Raw genomic sequence first — 22252 nt, 5'->3', positions numbered from 1 at the left:
AGGGTCATGTAGCCCGCATGCCCAGCCACTGCTTACCCGAGCATCTTTTGTTTGGCCGGATAGAGGGGGCTAAACAGAGATGACACGGGCTGAAGAAGAGATGGGCTCGTGCGACACAGAAGGACTGGACTTGCCAATCATTAGTACCAGCGGTTTCAAGATCCATACTCTTTGGTTCTTTGGATAAAGTCACGTAGTTAGAAATAAATTCAAATAAAACATATCACAACGTTTCGATTGCAACACAAGCAATCATCATGAGGTGGGAAAACCACAGCAATATTTTTTTTGCTGAAGTGGGAGAAAGAGCTGCCGTGGCAAGAGGTTATATAGGTAAGAAGGGGGGAAGGGCAAGGGGAGAGAAAGAGAGGGGGGGGTAGGGGGAGGGGAGCGCTGCGTGAGCGCTCGGAGAGGGGACGTGAAGCTGGACGGGGGAAGTGGGCGGGGCTGGGAGTGGGCGGGGCTGGAAGAGATGCGGGGGGGGGGGAAATTAACTCGGCAAAATAGACTCGTACCCGGCAGATATGATAGACACAACCATAAAGCAGTTACGGTTTTACCTGGTTAATAACATCCTTCCAATGATTGCTACATTTGTATCCATCTTCTCGGTTGAAGTTATGTCTGTTTATATATCTGGATGGCTTCATGAACAAACCTTTGATAGTAGCCAGAAGGTTTGCAGAGGAGTACCTTGGTCTCGGAAAAAACAATATCATGCGAGCCCACTGCGTTATAACAATGATCAGCCGCGGCAGAGGTATTGGTTCTGCCGTGTTTCAGATCTGCCTTGTGTTCGTGGACACGGTCCGAGAGATGTCGTTTCGTTTCCCAATGTAACTGCTGCCGCAGGTACAACTCAGTTTGTAAACTCCAGGATATTGCATGTCAGGAATGGCATCCTTCACAGATGGGATCAAATCACGGATTTTGTCTACTCTATTGCATCGGACCTGGATCTTGTGTTTGTTTAAGAATTTGGAAATCTTTTTGGTAACACCTGCTATGTTTGGTAACATAATTGTTTTGATCGGCGAATAATGCGGTCCAAGTACCCATTCATCTTGAGGGCCTGGTGTACGTGTTCCAGTTCACTGGCTAGGTGGTGTTGGTCGTAAATGCAAAGGGGCCCTATGGTGTAGTGTTTTGATGAGGGAATTCTTCTGTGCCTCACGTCCCCTCCTAGCGTTCATGCAGCGCTCCCCTCCCCCCCTCTCTCTCCCCCCTTGTCCCTCCCCCCTTCTTACCTATATAACCTCTTGCCACGGCAGCTCTCTCCCACTTCAGCAAAAAAAAAATTGCTGTGTTTTTCCCACCTGATGATAATTGCTTGTGTTGCAATCGAAACGTCGTGATTTGTTTTATTTTAATTTATTTTTAACTACGTGACTTTACCGAAAGAACCAACGAGTATGGATTCCTGCAGTCACGAAAGCTTCAAATCAAGATTGGTTTCAAGATCACCTTCTGTAGAGTGGGTTCGTGAATGACGCTGCTGATCAGTTGGATGCATTTTCCCTCCAACGACAATGGAGGTTAGAGGAGCGACGCCCACCGCAACAAGTGTCCAATGTGTGATGTAAAAAAAAATTGTTATCTGGAGGGACAGATATATGAAGGGAGACATACAGTAAATCCTCGCTAAGCGCGAGTTCTGCATTTGAGGGTTTTGCATATTCGCGAGTTTACTAAGAGTATACCAATTCCCTATTCAGGACCCGCCAGACTCGAGTGTTGGCGAGTGTACGTCGCGTCAGACCCCCGACGCCGGGGAGGTGCGCGCAGAATGTTGTTAAGATTAGGCACGCCACCCTCGGCCGCCCGCTTAGTCCTCAGTCTCGCAGTAATCCCGCTCTGAACTTACTATTGTGCAGTTTTACGTTGTTTGCACCTACAGTCGACTCGTTTTACACGTTTTGATATCAACGAGTTGATTTGTGAGGTCCATTCAAAAGAAAAGAATGGGGAATGCAGTCATGGAAAGTGTTGCAGCTTGCGCTCCCCAGAGTGCGAGCATGATAACAGCTGTGCGGTGTCGTTATCAAACACCGGCGTCAGCCGAGGAGTCGTCCTCCAGAAATCCTCACCATCACCACCACCTCCGTCTTCGTCAAATCATCATCAAAGGGAATAAGAAATAAAAATACGTTCTGCACAATGTGTGATTTATTTATTGTAGTCGCCGTTTATTAAACAATTACCATTTCCCCCCCCCCGCTATGTTCATTCGTACCAGGAACGTAACCCCATTTCTCCCATTGGAGTGAGGTTTCTAATGCTCGCGAATTCTGCATTCACAAGCATTAGAGGGTTTACCGTACAGTCTGGTAGAGAGAGTTTACCGTACAGTCTGGTAGAGAGAGTTTACCGTACAGTCTGGTAGAGAGAGTTTACCGTACTGTCTGGATAGAGAGGGTTTACCGTACTGTCTGGGTAGAGAGTGTTTACCGTACTGTCTGGGTAGAGAGTGTTTACCGTACAGTCTGGTAGAGAGAGTTTACCGTACAGTCTGGTAGAGAAAGTTTACCGTACAGTCTTGTAGAGAGAGTTTACCGTACTGTCTGGATAGAGAGGGTTTACCGTACTGTCTCGGTAGAGAGTGTTTACCGTACTGTCTGGTAGAGAGGGTTTACCGTACTGTCTGGTAGAGAGAGTTTACCGTACTGTTTGGGTAGAGGAGGTTTACCATACTGTCTGATTAGAGACGTGGGTTTCGCGTTAAATTTGACCCCCTGCCCTCTCCCTGCACCGACCCGGCCCCCAGCTTGGCGCGCCACTGCCCGGCCGCGCTGGCGGGGGGCTCGGCGCCGGCTCGCCGGTTCCCGGTGCCCCCGTGCCGCTCCCGGCTGACGCGACATGTGACCCCCACCCCCCTCCCCCCCCGTGCCCCCACCCAGGTGTGCCTGCGCTTCTACGAGCACGAGTTCATGGAGCTGGCGTGCCAGTGCCCCGCCGTGGTTTGCTGCCGCTGCTCGCCCACGCAGAAGGCGGAGATCGTGCGGCTGCTGAAGACGCACACGGGCAAGCGCACGTGCGCCATCGGTGAGGTCCCCGCGGGGGGGGCGGGGGGTGGGGGGCAGCGAGAGAGGGGACAAGTGCAGGGACAACATGGGACACAGTAACCACCAACTCACTAATCACTAACACACTAATACCACCCACTGCCACGCTCATAACAACCACCGTCGCACTAATAATAGATCATCGCTAGCACGTGTGCCCTGTAATTGGCGTCAGTCTGTTTTCACCGGGAGTCACGGGGTCGTGCTGGAGCTGCTGGTGTCTGTGCGCTGTACCCCCACACCCCGCAGGCGATGGGGGCAATGACGTGAGCATGATCCAGGCCGCAGACTGCGGCATTGGCATCGTGGGCAAGGTACGGCGCCCCCCCTCCCCCCTCCCCGCGACACGCGCCCCTCACGGCCCCATACTGTGACAGCGTTAAGTAATCGTGGCGGCGGCGGCGATGATGATTGTGGTGCACGGTGGTGATGCTGACGATCGGGATTTCCGCGGCGATGATGGACGGCCGTAGTGTTATTGACGAGGATGGCGACGGTGCACGAATGGCGATGCAGGAAGGCAAGCAGGCGTCGCTGGCCGCCGACTTCTCGGTGACTCAGTTCAAGCACATCGGCCGCCTGCTCATGGTGCACGGACGCAACAGCTACAAGCGCTCGGCGGCGCTCAGCCAGTTCGTGATCCACCGCGGGCTCATCATCTCCACCATGCAGGTGAGCGCCGCGGTCGTGGGCACGGAGACCACGGCGACAAAGACCGTCGTCACTGTGACGACGGTCACGGAGATGACGGTCACGGCAACGACGGTGACGACCGTCGCGAAGGTCACGGTGACGGCGGTGACGGAGGTCACGGTGACGGCGGTGACGGAGGTCACGGTGACGGCGGTGACTGAGGTCACGGTGACGGCGGTGACGGAGTTGACGGTGACGACGGTGACGATGGTCACGGTGACGATGGTCACGGCACACCCGTGCGGCCGTGCCGCTCCACGCCGCCGCCGCCATGCGGTCGTCTCGGTTGAGATGAACTCCTGTGCTCAGGGTCACTCGGTCGCTCTCACGCAGTGGACCTCGTGGTGTTCAAAGGCTCTCAGCGGCATATTGTTAAAAAAAAAAAGAAACATCCCTGGCGTCAAATGTAATCCGTTATTCTTTATCCTATACGGACGCAAAGGATTGCGATTTATAAACTTCTTCCATCGGCGGATCATCACGTCGTGCCAGGAGACGGACTCGGACGGCGAGGGCACGGGGTTGGAGTCCGTGTGCGGCACGTGCTCGTGCTGTGTCCAGAGCAGTGTTCTGTGTCGCTCACGTAATCCACTTGCAAATTAAATCCTGCAGGTGAATTTAGTTAATCATGGTCGTTTGCCCAGTATTTCGTCACAAGGCTGAGATTGCCCCATTTGCTCCGCTTGAGAACCAAACGTGTCATTATTATGGGTGGGTGGGTGGGTGGCTACCTGGATCCAAAGCTAGCCCTCACCGTTGCTGGCCGAGAGCGCCAACATCAAGTATCGAGATCTCCGAATGAACCAGGTGCATTCATACCTGGACAAAACGAACATGACACACGCGCACAGTAAACCAGACATAACAGATAAACAATATACTTGACCATTTTTTTAATATATATAATATAAACAATTAAAAGTGTTTACTCGGCAACACTAACAAGACGATCTGCTATTCTTCGACTAAGCAATTGGGAGCGTGACATTCAGAGCCACCGCGACGCTCAGGCTGTACGGGGCAGAGGCGGCTGGATTTGGCGGTGTGCGGATCTCCGCTCGATGAGCCCAGTGTCCATGTGCAGCAGGCAGGCACCACATCCGGCGCCCCGGGCGGGATTTTATCGCCGTTCGATGAAGGTTGTTGTCGCCTGGCACTTTGCTTCTCATAGCCGCTGCCGCTTCCACTGGGGGGGGGGGGCCCGCGCGTCAGCTCCCAACTCCGAATGATTTATGATCAAATAATTAAACGGTGCCGAGGGCGTTCGCGAGAGGGGCTCGCTCAGTAAGCGCGCCCCGCGCGGCGACTTGCGCTCGCCCGCAGTGCCAGCGTGGGGCGGAGGCGGAGGGGGGAGCGCGATGGCGCGGTGGGGCGGCGGCGAAGCTGGTCATCGGGCATCACTACCGCTCTCTGAGATAGAACGGGGTGAGGTCAAGTGAAAGGTCTGGTGAAATGGCAGCTTCATATGACGGTGGGGGTCGTAAGGCCAGATGCCCTGCCGGGTTCAAGCGAGCTCATTGGGCTGAGGCAAAAGGGGAGGGCACCGGATGGGAGCCTCGGGCTCAAAGCCCGAGTCGGTTCTGGGTTCACGATTACAAATATTATCCGACATTGGTTTAAACTGTTCAATTAAATAATGAGTAGCTTTCAAAAAAACCTCGAAGCAGCCCACTAGAGTTGCGGTGTTTAGAATGGGCCCGCGCACAACGTTCAGGAACTGCTTTCTGTGTTTAGTTTGTGGTCCTTCTCCTGCACCTTCGTTTAGCAGCACAATTCGCTTCGTATGGTGCGAAGGTAGTTCAACATACATACTTACTCACGTACAAATGGCCCTACAAGCGGGAGGGAATGTCTCGCCATATTGTTCCGCTTCATCACGTCGAGGGTACCAACGGGGGCGCCAACGCGAGCGCCAACAGGGGCACCAAAGGGGATGCCAACGGGGGCGCGGCTAGAGATCTGACCCACCAGCTGCCACTGCGTCCGCTCTCGACCCCACACCCTCCAGTAGACAATGAACTCTTCAGGCGTTTGCCACGCCCTCCCCCTGCGTCTCTTCCTCCTGTAGCCATTCAGCTTCCGTGACCCCCGCACCAATGGTCCTTTGACCCCCCACCGCCCCCCCAATTGGGAACCCCAGACTCGTAGAGTACTGCCTCTTGCTACTCACGAGGGATACGTTCCGGAGAGATTTACTCGTGAATAGCACATTCCGCAGATAATGATATTGCCCTACGAAAATCTTTTTTATTAATTAATTACCTTAAATAAGTGAATACATCAATCAGCTTTATCTCTAATCACTTTAGCTCTCATCACTTTATCTTTCATCACTTTCTCTCTAATCACTTAATTTTTCTCTCTCTCGATGCAGTCGTGTAGAGTTCGAGATGCGATTCGCGGACAGCCAAAATCGCACGTTCGTGAATAACGAGGGAACACTGAACACGCGGACTTACCCTGTGGTTAGAGCACTCGCCCCACACTCAGAACATCTCCAGTTCAAATCCCAGCCAGGGTCGGCTGCTCTCATCCCTCCGGGGGGCGATAAACACAGTGCCACTCGCCGAGGAATCTGCAGGGATGAACTGCCCACCGCCATGGTAATGTGTAATTGCTGCCACTGGTTCAAGGATCACCAATGTCCATTGGAGCATAGCGACACTGTGAAAATGTTCGACGTGCGATCATCATGTTGTATGTACGTCGAACTTCTTTTGTGCCGTACGTAGCCAACCGCGCTAACCGGAGGTGTGCGTGTTGACCGCCGGGGCGGTGGCTTGGCCCAGCGGCAGCGCGTTGGCCGCTCGTTGCCGAGGTTCTGCTTTGCGAGGGACGCTCGAGAGCCCGTGGCGTCGTTCGCAACGAGCGGCGCAACTCACATGTGTGCCGGCGTCGCGGTCCGAACTTTGCGGAAATGTGAAAAATGACACCGCAAATTACTCCATCGACATGACACGCAGAGCAGCAATCATCGCCCCCTATTGGCAGACTAGCGCCCGCACGTCGGCCAGGTGTGGAGTCACCTTCTGTCAGCAAAGGGAGAGCTGCCACTGAGGAGGTGCCCTATCAAATGTGTTGATGAGATGCGATGCACATTGTTTGTCCCGTCCTGCACCTCCGATTAGCACGGTTGCCTATGGACAGTGCAAAAGAAGTGTAACATACACACGTACATAAAGCGCTCTGACGTGAAGGGAGGTCCGCTCTTATCTAAAACAAATTATTATCGAAGTCTCGCCGTCTCTCGGCCAGCCGTGCGTGCTGCTCTTGTGCTGACGCGGCGGCGTGTGCCGCTGCTGCTGCTGCCGCTGCTGCTGTGTCGTGCTGTCCCCCAGGCCGTGTTCTCCTCGGTGTTTTACTTCGCGTCGGTCGCTCTCTACCAGGGCTTCCTCATGGTCGGGTGAGTCCCCCCCCCCCCCCACTCAGCCCCACGCCCCGGTCAAGTCACCGGGCCAACCTCGCACGGCGACGACCGATGGCTTCGTTTTCCCGGTGCGGTTCTCTACGCGTAGTAAAGCGTTCGTCTTAGAATCTAGAACATGGTGTCAGAAGTGGGGCAGGCCCAAAATAATGCGACTTGTTTGAAGATTTGAAAAGAGTGAGTAGAGTGGGCTGCAGAATTGTGAATTTACGCGAGGGATTATCTAAAGGCTTGGCGGTTGGGAGCACAGAATCTTTGAGCATCATGGCGGCTGCCAATGGTATCCCAGCTGCTGAAGGTGTGAAGATGAGTGGCGATCGGAGCAACAATTGGGAATCCTTGAGGGCTGATTGAGAAAACTACTCAATAGCAACAGGCCTCAATGAGAAGCCCGCAGAGGTCCAAGCAGCCACACTGAGGAAGGCGATGGGCAGTGAGTGTGATCTCGGACACGAGTCTGCTGTCGTTACTCACTGATTCTAGAACAATTGTATTGTTATTTTACTCTCAGCTGATTGGGCGGAGGTGGGGGAGGGACGGGGGGGAGGGGCGCGTTTGGCAGGAGTTGATGGCGGCTTCGTTGAATGAACTTTGTGAGGAGGCCGAGCCAGTTTGCTCTGCCTGCGGAGGCCGAGTGGCCGTCACGTGGTCGGGGCTCCGCTGCACTCGAGAGCCCCGAGAGGCGTGAAACTCCTGCGGCTGACGTGACCTCGCCAGACTGGTGGTGCCTGGACAGGAGTGAAGCCAGTTAAGCATTTGCTGTGGTTCCTTTACTGCCCCACAAAGAATGCCCTGCAAACTACTCAATCGCGATTACTCATGGCAACATAGCCTCCCCCCACCGCGAATAGCTTGGTAGGACCCTCCTGAAAACGAGTCTCGAGATTCACTGAGGTTTTTCTGGGGAAACTAAGCAGAATGATTGTTATGTAGACTAGCCGTAGTCTCAAGCCGCACCAACCTTACTATAATAATTAAAAGGGGGCCTGTCCTGGCTCATCCCCCCCCCCCCCCCCCTCAACCAGTATATATATACGGGGTAGTATCTCTTGGAATCTCTCATTTACTTGATACAGCAAGCGTGCTGTGACGGTTCCACCTGAAGACGGACGCTTGTGTTGCCTCCGAAACGTCGTAATTTTTATTTAATTTTTATTTTATTTTACTTTTATTCATTTTTATTTTTTTACCTACGTGACTTTACCGAAAAAACCTAAGAATAAGAATGATAATAATAATGATATAACAATAATGATATAACAATAATGTTATAACAATAACGATATAACAACAACGTGAGCGGAACCCGCGTGGCCCGGCTCGGTGGTGACGGTGGTGGCCTTGTGTCGCCGCGTGGTGTCGCCGCAGCTACGCCACGGTCTACACCATGTTCCCCGTCTTCTCGCTCGTGCTGGACCAGGACGTGAAGCCCGAGACGGCGCTGCTCTACCCGGAGCTCTACAAGGACCTCACTAAGGTGCGCGGGCTGCCGATTGTGGGCGCCACGGTGGTGAGATGTTAGTGAGATGTTAGCTGGTATACAGGAGGTCGTGGGTCGGCATCGGGATCGAACCTCACGACCTCCTGTATACCAAGCGAGAAAATCTCGCCACAGAGGCAACATTGCCTCTTAAATTTAGTTTCTAAAATTTTAGTTTCTAAAATTAAGAAGCAATGTTGCTGGCCACGTGGAATTCCGAGCGGTCGTTGGGGAGGAGGAGAGACTGCCATTCACGGTGGTGAGATACGACCTCCCTCGCCTGTTCTACAGGAGGTCGTGGGTTTGATCCCAACCCTGACGATGCCTGCTGTATATTTGGAGTTTGCGTGTCTCTCTCATCATCATCACGGTGGCTAGGAGATGTTAACTTTCTCGCCTGGTCTACAGGAAGTCGTGGGTTCGATCCCGACCTCGACGCCTGTTGTGTATTTGGAGTTTGCGTGTCTCTCTCATCATCATCACGGTGGCTAGGAGATGTTAACTCCCTCGCCTAGTCTACAGGAAGTCGTGGGTTCGATCCTGACCTCGACGTCTGCTGTGTATTTGGAGTTTGCGTGTCTCTCTCCCCCTGGTCGCATGGACTTCTCTCCAGATCCTCCGCTTCTTTTCCTCGCCAGATTTAGAATCAACGGGCGTTTAGAGTATTTGGCTGCTACAAATGTACACGTGATAAGCCACTTTGTTGAGCTATCATTTGTGGCCAGGTCACTTCTGAAAAAGAGCTGTATAGCTCAGTGCGTCTTACCTGGATAAATAAATAATTGTTTATTGTTAACCTTCATTCGTGAAAAACAATCCAGTACTCACCATCGGGGAAGTGTTTTTTACCATGAGTGAATTTCATCAGCCGATGACTGAGCGGCTAGATGGCGATTACGGCTGCTGCCTCCTAGAGGCCGGAGCGCGACTCGCGACGAGTCCGAGTGGCACGTGCACCGTGGTCGCGTCGTCACGGTTACTCGCGAGGAGTCCGAGTGGACAGGCACCGTGGTCGTGTCGTCACGGTTACTCGCGACGAGTCCGAGTGGACACGCACCGTGGTCGCGTCGTCACGGTTACTCGCGACGAGTCCGAGTGGCACGTGCACCGTGGTCGCGTCGTCACGGTTACTCGCGACGAGTCCGAGTGGCCATGCACCGTGGTCGTGTCGTCATGGTTACGACGAGTCCGAGTGGACGTGCACCGTGGTCGCGTCGTCACGGTTACTCGCGACGAGTCCGAGTGGACACGCACCGTGGTCGTGTCGTCATGGTTACGACGAGTCCGAGTGGACACGCACCGTGGTCGTGTCGTCACGGTTACTCGCGACGAGTCCGAGTGGACACGCACCGTGGTCGCGTCGTCACGGTTACTCGCGACGAGTCCGAGTGGACACGCACCGTGGTCGTGTCGTCACGGTTACTCGCGACGAGTCCGAGTGGACACGCACCGTGGTCGTGTCGTCACGGTTACTCGCGACGAGTCCGAGTGGACACGCACCGTGGTCGCGTCGTCACGGTTACTCGTGACGAGTCCGAGTGGACACGCGCCGTGGTCGTGTCGTCACGGTTACTCGCGACGAGTCCGAGTGGACACGCGCCGTGGTCGTGTCGTCACGGTTACTCGCGACTGCAGTGCACCGAGGAGGACGGCCTAACGTGGCAATTAGCCGCACGTACAGGAATGCATGTGTACCTACATATATATGTTTACAAATATAGATGTTTACCGAGTTGACTGATTGGCTGAGCTGACGATATTGGAGGGTGGGGTGGTAATGCGCCTCTGTTCAGCATTGTTGGCTACATACGGTGCGAAAGAAGTTCAACATACGTACGGAATTGTGCGTCGCTGGCCATTCGAAAGGGGGTAGGCCATTGTGTGCCGGCGTGATGGTCCAAAGGACCCCCGAAATACTCAATTTGGATTGCACACAGCAGCAGTGCTCCCTACTGGCAGACTATTCGTCTGTGAAACAAAACGCATTTGTGATAGCCCTGTACTTGTGATTGCAAATTCAGCCGTAGCTTCACCCAGAGAGTGGATGTTTACCCCCACACAGAAATGCACAAGTGTTAGCATGAGCACTAGGCCGACTCAGCCTTAAATGAGTACCTGGTGCAGTGGGTAAACACTGGGGAGACAAAGGCGGCTGGGCGTGGTGCTGGCCACCCCACCCCCTCGTGTGCCGTGTCGGCCTTCATAGGTGCTGCTCGTTAACAGCACTTGCTCCAACAGTCTGTTAATAGGCTATACAGGGGATCTTTGTCTTCGTTTCTAGTATGTGTGTATGCTTGTGAATGCGAACCAGTTGGTATGTGTGTGCGCGTGTAAATGTGTGTGTGTGTGGCGAGTGGCTGAATGTTCAGTGAGGCGTCTGTCGCGTTTAATATGGGCAGCAGCTTCAGCTTACCGTGATGTAGAATGCTTACTTAAATGAATGATTAAATGAGCCGGGCGCAAAGCACACAATGAATTATAGATCGGTATCTCACGAGCTCCGTTACAGGGTATTGGGTTTTGACTGCACTCAATCGTGCGGTGCCGAGTGGCTGGCTGATTACGTTGTACGATCAGCGTCGCGTATGTAAATCCAGCCGTGCATCAAAGCGCCGCGATCATCTCGTTACCATCGCTCGGCGCCACATCTGCACGGAGTATTTCGCCGATTGGATTGGAGTGATTTTTCTGTTTTGAATGCCGCTCCGCTCCCGATGCGATTCCTATTTTGACTCTTTGTGTTTTGCAGGGTCGGGCCCTCTCGTTCAAAACCTTCTTCATCTGGGTGCTCATCAGCATTTACCAGGGTAAGCCGGCGCGAACGTTTCCCGACAGCCTCGGGCGGCAGGGTGGCAGTGGCGGTGGTAACACTGGTGCCTTGCAGCAAGAAGCGCCTGGGTTCGGTTCCTGACTCGGGCGCCTTCCTGTGTGGAGTTTGTACGTTCTGCTTATGCTCTACAAAGTATGAGTGTGTGCATGTCGCGCGAGTGAATAGAATGTGTGTGTTCTCCCTCCCGTTCCGCGTGCGTTTCCTTTGGTTTCTCTGCTTTCCCCCCCATTGCGAAAACAAAACCCAATGTAACCGATATTGGCCAAACGTCCCAGTGCTGTAAAATTACACAACAAATCACTCAATTGGCATCACACAGCAGCAGCCGTAGCAACCGCCCCTCTACTCCGAAAACTTTGCGTGACCCACCTTAAAATCAAGTCTTGGGACTCTCTTCAGCGGTAAACAAACATAAGAATATAAAATAACGAGTCTCTTCGGAACAAAACTATAAACTACCTCGAACGGGGGCGATGGGTCGCTCGCGCCAGGAAACGTCGCGTGCCGAGTTGGGACGCTCACTCAGGATCAACGGCTTCGATTCACGGGCAACGGACGCGACCTGATAACCCGCGCAGGAAATCACGGTCTTCAATCATCGTCCATCAACCGCCCTCGTCGTCGTTCAGAGCGGACGTCAAAACCCGCGCCACGCCGCCGCTGTCTCGAGCGTGGGGCATTGTTGTGCCGTTACTGCGGCGCAGTCGCCAATGCTCAACGATCACCCGCGTAGGTTTCTGTAAGCAACATCTTTCCCGTGTGACGACGACGTGATGTCGCGCACGAGTCGTGGGCTTCGAAGGTTCGATTTTAATTGACGAATCTTTGTTTGAATTGCTGTTAACCCCCACGGGGAGTTTCCCCAGCACTTCGTAGGCTCGTTCCCAGTGGGGTTCCAGGGCTGCGGTACTGCAGAAAGTGCCGCCGCTACTGCCGCCGTTGCTGCTGCTACTGCTGCTACTGCTGCTGTGCACACGTCCTGCGTGACAGCTGCATGTGGAGCCCTGATTTTACCCAACTCCCAAATCAGTCACTCCCACTCCACTCCGCCACTGGGCCGATCACCCGCACTCCGCTGCTCCTCGCCACTCGCGCCATCCTCCTCCCTTGGCCCCTTGCGTGGCGTCGTGGCGCCCTCCTCTGGTCGGCCTCCGTGGCCGCAGGAGACGGGGAGGTGGCACACCGGCAAAGCGACCGTGCCGCGGCGCTAGCGCAGGTCCGTGTGTGTCAGAATCAGAGTGAGAATTTGTCGTCATTCTGTGGGAATCCGATGAGCTACGAAGCTCTGTTTCACAGATGCCCAGTAGGGGCGCGGTGTTAAAAACGTTTCAACAACAATTAATACAAAAACACAACAGTAGTGCAAAGTGCAAGAAAGGTAAACAAACCATACAAGACACTTACATAATACAACTAAACCATCCCCATCCTACCAGGCAAAGCCCACGGAGGTATTAACTTATTTTTCAGAAGCGACTTGCGCACGCAAATGTTAGCTCCGGTGTCACTCTGCAATGCGCCGACCCATGGCTTAGAATCTAAATAATCTTGACGTAATTCCCGGGCGTAAACGTGCGTGGGTAAGCATTTAAGCCTCGTTTTTTAGCCGCCGGCGTGCGTGCTCCTCGGGCGTGCCAATTGCGCTGCTGGCGAGATTCTTGGCCCCTCGTGGCGGCGATGCTAAGAACCCCCCCCCCAGTCGCTCGCCGTGTTTGGAGACACGACCGGCGTTCAGCGGGGTTAACCCGGGCGCTCGGAGCTCTGCTCGAAGCGATGGGAGTTGATAAAAGCAGAATACAAGACCATCGTGGAGCAGTGGCTGCTGGGGGGAGGGAGGGAGCAGTCTTTGTTCTCCGGCTCTTATCTCCAAGAAGCAGAATTTCACGTGCGTGTGTACATATATCTCTCCTTTATGTCCTTCACAGCCTTATAACATCTCCATATTTGTATCTATCCTAGCTCACCTCTCCGTCCCCCCCCCGTATCATTTTCTTGCTGTATCTCTTCTGCGCTCCTTGGCCCTCAATCACAAAATCAATAACTGGGAGGACGTGGGGCGGAAGGGATGGGCAGGGGGTCCAGAGCGGTTGTGCTCCATCTGCTGATAAGACGATTAATCTTTCCCGACCCTCTGCGCCTGCCAAGATTAACCCAGCTGCTGCTGCTTGCTTGTTGCTTCTGCTTGCTGCTGCTGCTGCTGCCGGAGAGAAGCTTCGGAGCCAGACGCACGGCGTCAAGTCAACGCCGTAGCACTATGCGATGGGCAGCCTCGGACCCGAGTTGTTTTTCTGCATTTATGGCAAATCCCCAAGGGTTCGTTCGGCGCAAACCAACGCTCACGCGTTGGCGATTCACATCGCCGGCTGCGGTTCGCGCTACGTTCGCTGAACGTGACAATTCAGCACGTGGTTGCGGTTGTCGACGCGACAATTCCCTCTTCGAGTCATCGTCGCCCGCGCGCGATTGTCGGCTGGGGATGGAGCGACGGTTAACTCGGCTCCGATTGGTCGTCGTTCTTGTTTGTTGCGTGGCTCTGCCGCGGGTCGGAGCGCTCGTGGTCAAACGGGGGGATCGTCCGTGGCGGTGGAACGCCGCTGCCCTGGACGAGAAAGGGTTAAGCAAGGCAGGTGCTCGTGGGATTTTATAACTGTGTGTGTGCGCGCGTGGACAGTAAAGGATGGCTCGCACGGACAGAGCCCGCCGGCCACACACAATGAGCCCGGCGGCACCGCGCGCGCCTTCTCGCTAAACGCGACCCCCCCCCCCCTCCCTCCCAACGTTTCCCGTGCTCGGCTCGTGAATCCCCTTTTTTGTGCTCGTGTCAAAAAAAATAAAAAATCCGACACAAAAGGGCTTAATACTTTTGCTCAAATGAATTTTTAAAATATATATTCCTTAACCTCCTTTTTGACTGCCGCATCGCGACACTGCGGTGGTCGTGCTGCGGAATACGAGAGCGAGGCCGTACGTGCGTGTGTGTGCGTGTGCGTGCGTGTGTGCGTGCGTGCGTGTGTGTGCGTGTGCGTGTGTGTGCGTGTGCGTGCGTGTGTGCGTGCGTGCGTGCGTGCGTGTGTGCGTGCGTGCGCGCGCGCGCGTGCGTGCGTGCGTGTGTGCGTGTGTGCGTGCGTGCGTGTGTGTGTGCGTGTGTGCGTGCGTGCGTGTCCATCAGGGAACACTTAATTACTGCGATGCACTCGATCGTTTTTCCAGCTTCTCTCATTTCACACCCGACGAACGCGACAGAGTTTGAGCTGAAGCTGCATCATTGATGCTAAAGGCCGTAACTAAAGCCGGGCACACAAACAACACACCTTCAGTTGAGCGCTCGTGGCCTTACGTAATCAAACTTAACGTGGATTTGGGCAAATCTCCCAATGCAAGACGCACCTCAAAAATTGTCTTGAGGGTCGCCCGTGTCTTTCTTCGAAAAAACACCATTATTGTTATTTTTATTTCGAGCCTGATAGGGAAAGCGCTGGATGCGTTTATACACAGCAATGAGACTCAAGGGTTCTTGATTGTGCGCGTGTTATGGCATTAAGCCCAGTAACCCTTGGGATCCTCGGTTCAAAATCTTAGGGCAGGGTAAAATCAAATTCGCGTCGGATGATTTGGTTCAGCACTTAATTCGGCCAGGCCCAGCCGCGCGGCCTTGCTCATCAAGCCAGCCGCAGGCAGTGTGACCCCCTTGCGTGTCTGCACGGCTGAGGAGGGCGCAGTCTCTGCTGGACATCTGTGAAAAAAAGATTTGTAGCTCATCGGATTCCTCCATTATCAATAAATATTCTGATTCCCGTGGACCATTTGACAAGAACACGTAGGCCCCTGTCTTGCCACGTCGGGTCGGGGAACGAAAGAGGCTCTGTCCTGCCCCTGACCCCCATGGCACGGTGGGTGGGGGTTCGGATTGCTGGGCTCGGAGCGCGTGCCGAGACCACCGGGCGCTGACCGTTCGCTCGGGGGTGGCGCAGGGACACGGCGTGGCGTGGCACGTGGTTAACGCGCCGTGGAAACGAGGCAGTGGAGGGGACTATGGGGGTGGTTTCCCCCTGCCTTGAGACCGCACAAATGTGTACGTTGTTGATATTCACCAGATGAAGTAAGCTGAATGTATATCTTGTTGTTGCTTCAGGGTCTCGTTAAAAAAATCTTCAAATTCCAGGACCACCCCTTACCGTGGGAAGTTCCTAGATCTGCCTCCGTGTTGGTAGGAGTGGAGGACTGTGTGGACAGCCAGCCGCGATTGTTCATTCCGTACTCACACAGAGCGAACGCACTGCCGTTCACGTGCGGCTGACGGTTGTTTGTTGGTTGTGTGCGTGCGTTTAGCGGTGAACGACGCGAGCGAGTGGTCGCCGCGTGCCTCACCGAGCGTGCTCTGTGATGTTGTTCCGGCTCCGGCGCCAGGTGGCATCATCATGTACGGGGCGCTGCTGCTGTTCGAGGCCGAGTTTGTGCACGTCGTGGCCATCACCTTCACGTCGCTCATCCTCACCGAGCTGCTCATGGTGGCGCTGACCGTGCGCACCTGGCACTGGCTCATGGTGCTTGCCGAGTTCCTCAGCCTCGGCCTCTACGTCGCCTCGCTGCTCTTCCTCAACGAGTACTTCGGTGAGCGTGCGTGCGTGCGAGCGTGCGTGCGACGCGCCGTGCAAGCCGTCGGCCCCGACGAGCGTTGGGATCTCGAGCTCGCTGCGTCGTGCGGCCTCGGCCCTCTCGTCTCTCTGTCGCCGCCTTTGCCTCTCCTGCCGGCCCTGCTGTGCTCGGTGCCCCGACGAAGCCTCTTGCTGCATTGTCGCCCCCCTCCACCCACTCCCGCGCCGGCCTACCCACGGCAATTGTAGCCACCTACCTCGGAGCGCCCGCCAGACTCGCCATTGGTCGTCTCCCCCGGCAAACTCTTGTTTCGTTGCCAAACCCTGCCACGCCGATCTGCTACCCCTCGTCCTTCACATCCCCTACAGCTGACTTCTGAAACTCATTACTCACCTGTATGCCCACCTGTTTACTGTTAACAGATGTTTTACTGTAATATCGACAGCTTACCGCCCATTTGCATTGTCGCCAGTGATTAGCTTCGCAATAGCTCTGGACCTTTCGTCAGCAACCTTCGGTTAGAGGAAAGGCACGGACCGCGCAAGGCTCGGAGTAAAAAAGGGGCCTGGGCAGCAGAAATCTCTCCCCGAGCTAGCTGGTGAAGAACCCTCAAACATCGGTGGGGGGTGGGGAGGGGAGCAGGCGTGGAGAGGAGGGGCTGATGCCACAAAGTCTCTTTTACGTGTCGCGCACGGGGACAGACACGGCCGTGTTGGGGTGGCCCCAGGGTTGGGCCCGGGCCGGCAAGGAAAGCTTTTGAGGTACTGCATTTTGAAGTGGATGTGGGCATGTGGCGTGAGTGGATGAAGTTGAGGGGTGTAAGTGGTCCTTGCTTGCCGTGCTTAACTCTGCAGTCTTGTAGCGACAGCTGCTGGCAGTCTTTGGAACTGCATGCGCTGCCCATGTGCCCATGGCTCGGCAGCATCCGTCCCATCCTTGTCACAGTCTTCTTGCACTTGCAGCCGGCATCGCACAGAGGAGGCAGATTGATCGGTCGGTTATCGTGCCTTGTTTAATCAGGTTGGAGCCCGGCGGAGAGTTTGTCATCGCGTCTCGAGCGTTTGCATCGGCGGCACGAGTTTCCAACGACGCGCGCAGAGCACACGGCACCTGCGCATTGTGCAAAAGCCGGCCCCTGAACAAGTGCATTGTGCTCCTCTTGTCGCACGTCACCATCGACATGAATTTGAGCAAATGTGGTGCTCATCACGACCACATCACGACACTGCGCCAGCACAGCTGAGAGGCCTGAGTTGATGAACCCCCTTTGTGCCAACCTGAGACAGCACTTCTAATTGGCAGTGGGCTTCATGTTCGAAGCCTGGTCGCCATTGGCCGCTCTCGTTACATTTGCATTTGAAATGATGTTGGTGGCCCCCTTCGGCATGATGGGAACTACCCACAATGCCCTTCAGGCCTCAGATGAGTTTATTAAGCATATGCACAGTGACCTGGTGTATCCCATTGTGGAAGTGTGGCTGTTTTTTTTCTACTGGACATCTGTGAAAAAGAGCTTGATAGCTCGTCGGATTCCTCCAGCACGAACAAAGATTCTGATTCTGTTTTCCTTCCAGTCAATCTGCATTGGTACTGCGCATCGCTTCACCCACTGCTGGATTGAAAACGGCTGCACTATCAGCTGGTTCAGCCGATGGTTTAAAAATGTACCGATGGCATAAAAGGATGTACCCAAGCATGATGACGTAACGTTAATTAGCTAAGAACGACCTTACGGTTGAGTACACTGACAAACACCCTGACCCTAATACACCACGGAGACATCAAACGCTCCAGTCTGCATCAGGGAGCTAATCCTGCTCTGAGCTGTTTGTGCTGAATTGTCCGCCACGTTTCCTACACGTACACGGCACACGCGTACAGCCCTCTTGCCATCCCACTGCTGGATGAGGGCCGGACAATCCCGGACCTCCGATTAGCGCGGTTGGCTACGTACGTACGGCCCACGCCGTGCAGGTCGTGGGGTGCCATTTGACCGTACCTCACCACGCTGGTCAGCGTGGCTTGGCAAAGGTTTGTCTCGTGCTCGCGAGCGTCGTGTCGCCATGCATGCGTGGTGACCGTGCGGTCAGACGCCGCTCGCTTCAGGGATGAAACCGCGTCTCATCTCATTTGGATGCCGTTGCCTCTTTTGCGAATGGAGCGAGAGAGACATTGTCCCCTCGAGTTACTCGCAGGTTGATTCAATTGTTGCTACACGAGAGCCTCGCCATGCCGTGCGGGTCGTGGGGGTTGTTTTGACCATAATTCACCACGCTGGTGAATAGAGAGTTGGCGATAAATAAATATCTAAATATAAATGAATAAATATCTACATCTTTGAAGTAGGGTTGAAGGGGGGGAGGCCAGGATCACTTCATAAATCGCTCGCCACTGATTTGAGCTCCGGCCAGGAATCCAACTCGGGCCGCTGGGGTTGGTGATGCCCCAAACGCTGCGCCACCTCTCCCCCCCCCTCTCCTCCCCCGCCGTGGATACATTTTTACGTCGGCAAATTTGGGTTGCGGCGATATCCACGACGGTTTTAGTCTTGCAAACGATGACAACCGCGGCGTGTCTTCAACATCCGCCGCCAGTAGGTGGCGCGGCGTGCCCGCACGGGCGGCATCTCTCTCTCTCTCCTCCTCGCCGTTTCCGCGGTGGCCGCGGTGGGCGGCCGTGGGCGGCTGCCCAGTGCCAGACGCACGAATCCCTGATTTGTACGCGGGGATTTGGGATTTTGAGCAGGTTTATGTTTTGTCAGGTGCAGTGGGTTCTGTAGTCTCGGCAAGGTGACCAGTGCCGGCTAAATAACCACACCAAAACATTCGTGTGAGGCGTTGCTTGCACACTGAACGGATCCAAGCCCAGCTCCAAAGGCTCCACTGGACAGAAGGGCACCGAGCACGGCAAAGCTGCACGAGCGTGCAGCTCGTGGTGGCCGCGTACGGAGGACCTTTGAGGGATATGACGAGCAGCCCCTTTGATGTCCCTTGCGTGTCTTCCCACAGTGCGTCGTGTGGCTCTGCTGTCTGCGGTGGAATCCAGAATGAACGTTGACACGGCTCGTTCCGCCACTGAACGTTGGCAGCACAATTTCGGTCGATCTGGAGAAAGCGCTCAAAGTAAACCGACGGCGCCACCCGCGTACGCGGCAGGTCAAAGCCCTTCCCGGCACAACCCCCCCGCGTTGCCGCCGTGCCTCCGCCGTGTCCAAATCGACGAGCCCGACGACACAGAGCCCATCGCGCCGCCCTCCCCGTTCCTGCGTGCGACCCCGCGACCCTGCCCCACCTCGCCTCTAACCTCGCCGCCGTGCCTCTAACCTCGCCGCCGTGTCTCTAACCTCTCCCTGTCTCTTGTGTGGACGCCTGTGTCGCTCCTCCGCCCCTCCCTTCCTCCCCGTGTGCCTCTTGTCTCCCCCGCCTGCCCGCGCAGGGATAGGCAGGATCTCCATGGGCACCTTCATAGGTGAGGCCTCCCCCGTGCATGCGGCGCGCGCCCCTCGCCCCGGGGGTTTACCCGCGGTGTTCATAGCGACGGGACGGCCGCGCAGCCGCGCCGAGCGCTGTGCTGAGCGCTGTGGCAACACAGATGGCGGGGGGGGGGAGAAGGACGGGGGGGGGGGTGGGGGACATACCTTTTTTCCATCTGCGAATCCACGCTGGCCCAGCACGGGTCAGGAGGCACGAGTTTATTTTCCGCTGCGCGAGCGGCGCCGGTAGACGACGCGATGGCGTCGTGCCTTTGTGGTGCGTAGCGACGTCATTACCCCCGTGCCCCCAGCACGGCCCCCTTCCCCCAAGCCAGATTCACATGTCGTCTTGCATGCTCGCTCATTAATATGCCAGTGGAAAACCACCCGTGCCGTGCCGGTCCTTTGCTGGCATGGTTCGAATGTGCAAATAGAAAAGGAGTGTTTGAGAGTACGGTGGGGGAGGGGGGGCAGGCAGGTCTTGCGCTGCGCACCCTCAATAACCGTCTTGACCGCCTTGGCTAGACGACTTGGGCCACCCCACGGCTGCTCGCTGCCCAATCTCTCGAGCGAAAGGAACCTGCGGTGCTTTTGTTTGCGTGATTCGTCATTAAGTCCCGTGACTGTAAGTCAAACGAACAGCGGTGTGTGCCGACGGTCCGCCGCACACTGCTGGATGTTGGCGATCTCCTCGCAAACGGCGTGCGAAGGGCGGCCGCTCGCTCTCCGCCCGGCGTCCTTTCGGGGTCGCTCCGTGCGCCGCCGATCAGCGTCGCCCTCGCCCGTTGCGGTCCGCGCGCCCCGTGAGTTTCTTCCGAACTCTCAAACGTCGATCGGAACGCCGGACGGCAACGCGGTACGACCGGAAAGCGATGCGGCGCGGCCGCGACGATCCCACTCGGCGTGTTGTTCGCGACGGTTGGTGACAGCAGAGGGCAGCAGCACCACGTCGCTGCTGCTGCTGCGTTCGACAGCTGCGGAGGCAGTCTCGGGAGAGTGAAGGTTTCTGACAGGCTCATTCCAGAATTTGAGCTGTTTATTGTTTTTCTCCTCGTTTTACCCTGGAAAGGATCGCCGAGTATCAAGACTCCTGTTCAGGAGGGTCCAGCGGCAAAGTTGCCGTGTGCAATTGTCTATCGTGCAGGTTAATTTTTGTGAATTTGGAAGTTTGGCCAATACCAGGTACATTGTGAAAATAACCATTTACCGTCAGTGAAGGCAAAAATATGGATATATGTGTTTGGTATTAAATGATGCCATATAATCTCAAAAAGCATCTTACCACACAATACAGACAACAAAAACCGCCATTCGCCACTAAGCAGCAGTGACATCACCACAGCGCTTGTGCCAGGCTACGTGCACTTTAAGGCCACGTGAAGTGTTGAAGCTCGCTGCTGGCAGGAGGTCACGGGACAGACCCTGCAGGTGCCATGGATTGACTGACCGGGACGACTGGCAGATGCACCACCAGTGCCTCCCTACTGCGCCGACAATCCAGACAATACCGACGACACCGAGATCCCGAAGAGAGTTAAAAGACGAGGGGACAACAGGGCACGAGGCGGCTGCCTTCTCGCTGCGGCGCAGCGACGGGGCAGCGGCTGAGAGCCGCGCCGCGCCGTGGCGGCACGGCCCGGCACTCCGTGCGCGACGCGTGGCGCTGGAGAAGCTTGGGGAGCGCCGGTCCTACGCGATCCCACTTCCTGTCTCTGTGCCCGCGAGCAACGGCGGTTGCACAGATCGCGTTTGTCCGTCACGAGGGCGCCGTTCTGTTGAACGTGAAGCTGGCGGAGGAGGGTGTCCGTCCGGCCCGTGTGTGGGAGAACTTTGAGTGTGGGGTCCGTGGAGCGGCGACAAGAGAGGCCGTGACATTTAAAACGCTGGTGGAAACAAAGTCACGGGCTTGTCGAGCGTGCGCGGTGGCCGCCCGCGTAGGCAGCCGCTCGGAACAGCCTGGGCTCTCTCTCTAAATGTCACGGGCCGAATCGTGCGAGAGCCGGCCGTGTGCCGTGCGTGTTGAAGGTACACGAGGCGGCCGGGTGCCCGAGGAGGGAACGGCCTGTCAGCCTGCCAAGGGCGCCAGTCGCTCGGCCTCGTGTCTGCACACCCCAACAATTATCTCTTTTTTACTTTACTGCTGCCAAATCGTAGATTCGTCAAATTCCTGTGCAGTGGATGTGAAGCGAGCTTTTCCAGCTCTGAAGAGGTGTAAGTGTGCGAAGAGCAAAGGGAAATTTATAGCATAATCTTTGCTTGCCACTGGGATAGAAGTAGCAAGCTAGTGATGATGTGTGTGATACTGAGACACAGGTACCAGGCTAGTGATGCTACGTATGCTCCTCATTTGAGCGGCAGATCAGAGTTAATTGAAGGTAGCGTCTTTGTCGCCAGTGTTGAAGACCGACAAAACCGTAGCAGCATTTGTCGCATGATTACCTGCGGTTGTCTGTCATATTGAGCAGAGCACGCGCTGATGAAGCGAATGTCATCATCGTGATTTACAGCAGGGCAGGGGGTTAAGGAAAGAGCGCGCGTGGGTGTGTGCGCACGCGATTGCCTTGGAGCATCCTGCACGTTGCCGCGTGCATGACGTTGCCGTGTGCATGACCGTTGCCGTGTGCATGACGTTGCCGTGTGCATGACGTTGCCGTGTGCATGACGTTGCCGTGTGCATGCAATGCGCTCACCGTGC

At 55.4% G+C, this 22252-nt stretch overlaps 2 protein-coding genes across 5 annotated transcripts in view; both read left to right on the top strand.

Annotated features, from left to right (window-relative positions):
* Window positions 1-22252, top strand: part of PDCD5 (programmed cell death 5) — a 483454-nt gene that overhangs the window by 397239 nt on the left and 63963 nt on the right. The window lies entirely within an intron of this gene.
* Window positions 1-22252, top strand: part of ATP9B (ATPase phospholipid transporting 9B (putative)) — a 112661-nt gene that overhangs the window by 76363 nt on the left and 14046 nt on the right. For 3 of the 4 annotated variants that reach the window (XM_061572142.1, XM_061572140.1, XM_061572144.1), the window contains 8 exons: window positions 2898-3042; window positions 3312-3376; window positions 3579-3734; window positions 7094-7158; window positions 8548-8656; window positions 11409-11466; window positions 15897-16100; window positions 19521-19553. In XM_061572142.1, the coding sequence (XP_061428126.1) occupies window positions 2898-3042; window positions 3312-3376; window positions 3579-3734; window positions 7094-7158; window positions 8548-8656; window positions 11409-11466; window positions 15897-16100; window positions 19521-19553 (835 nt within the window). The remainder of the gene's footprint in view (window positions 1-2897; window positions 3043-3311; window positions 3377-3578; window positions 3735-7093; window positions 7159-8547; window positions 8657-11408; window positions 11467-15896; window positions 16101-19520; window positions 19554-22252) is intronic. The other variant, XM_061572141.1, reaches the window with a different exon arrangement.

The sequence above is a fragment of the Lethenteron reissneri genome, chromosome 49 (genome assembly GCF_015708825.2).
Source record: "Lethenteron reissneri isolate LAM-NWPU_2019-01 chromosome 49, ASM1570882v1, whole genome shotgun sequence".
NCBI lineage: Eukaryota > Metazoa > Chordata > Hyperoartia > Petromyzontiformes > Petromyzontidae > Lethenteron > Lethenteron reissneri.
The sequence above is the reverse complement of the archived record's forward strand: the minus strand, read 5'-3'. Positions and strand labels throughout refer to the sequence as shown.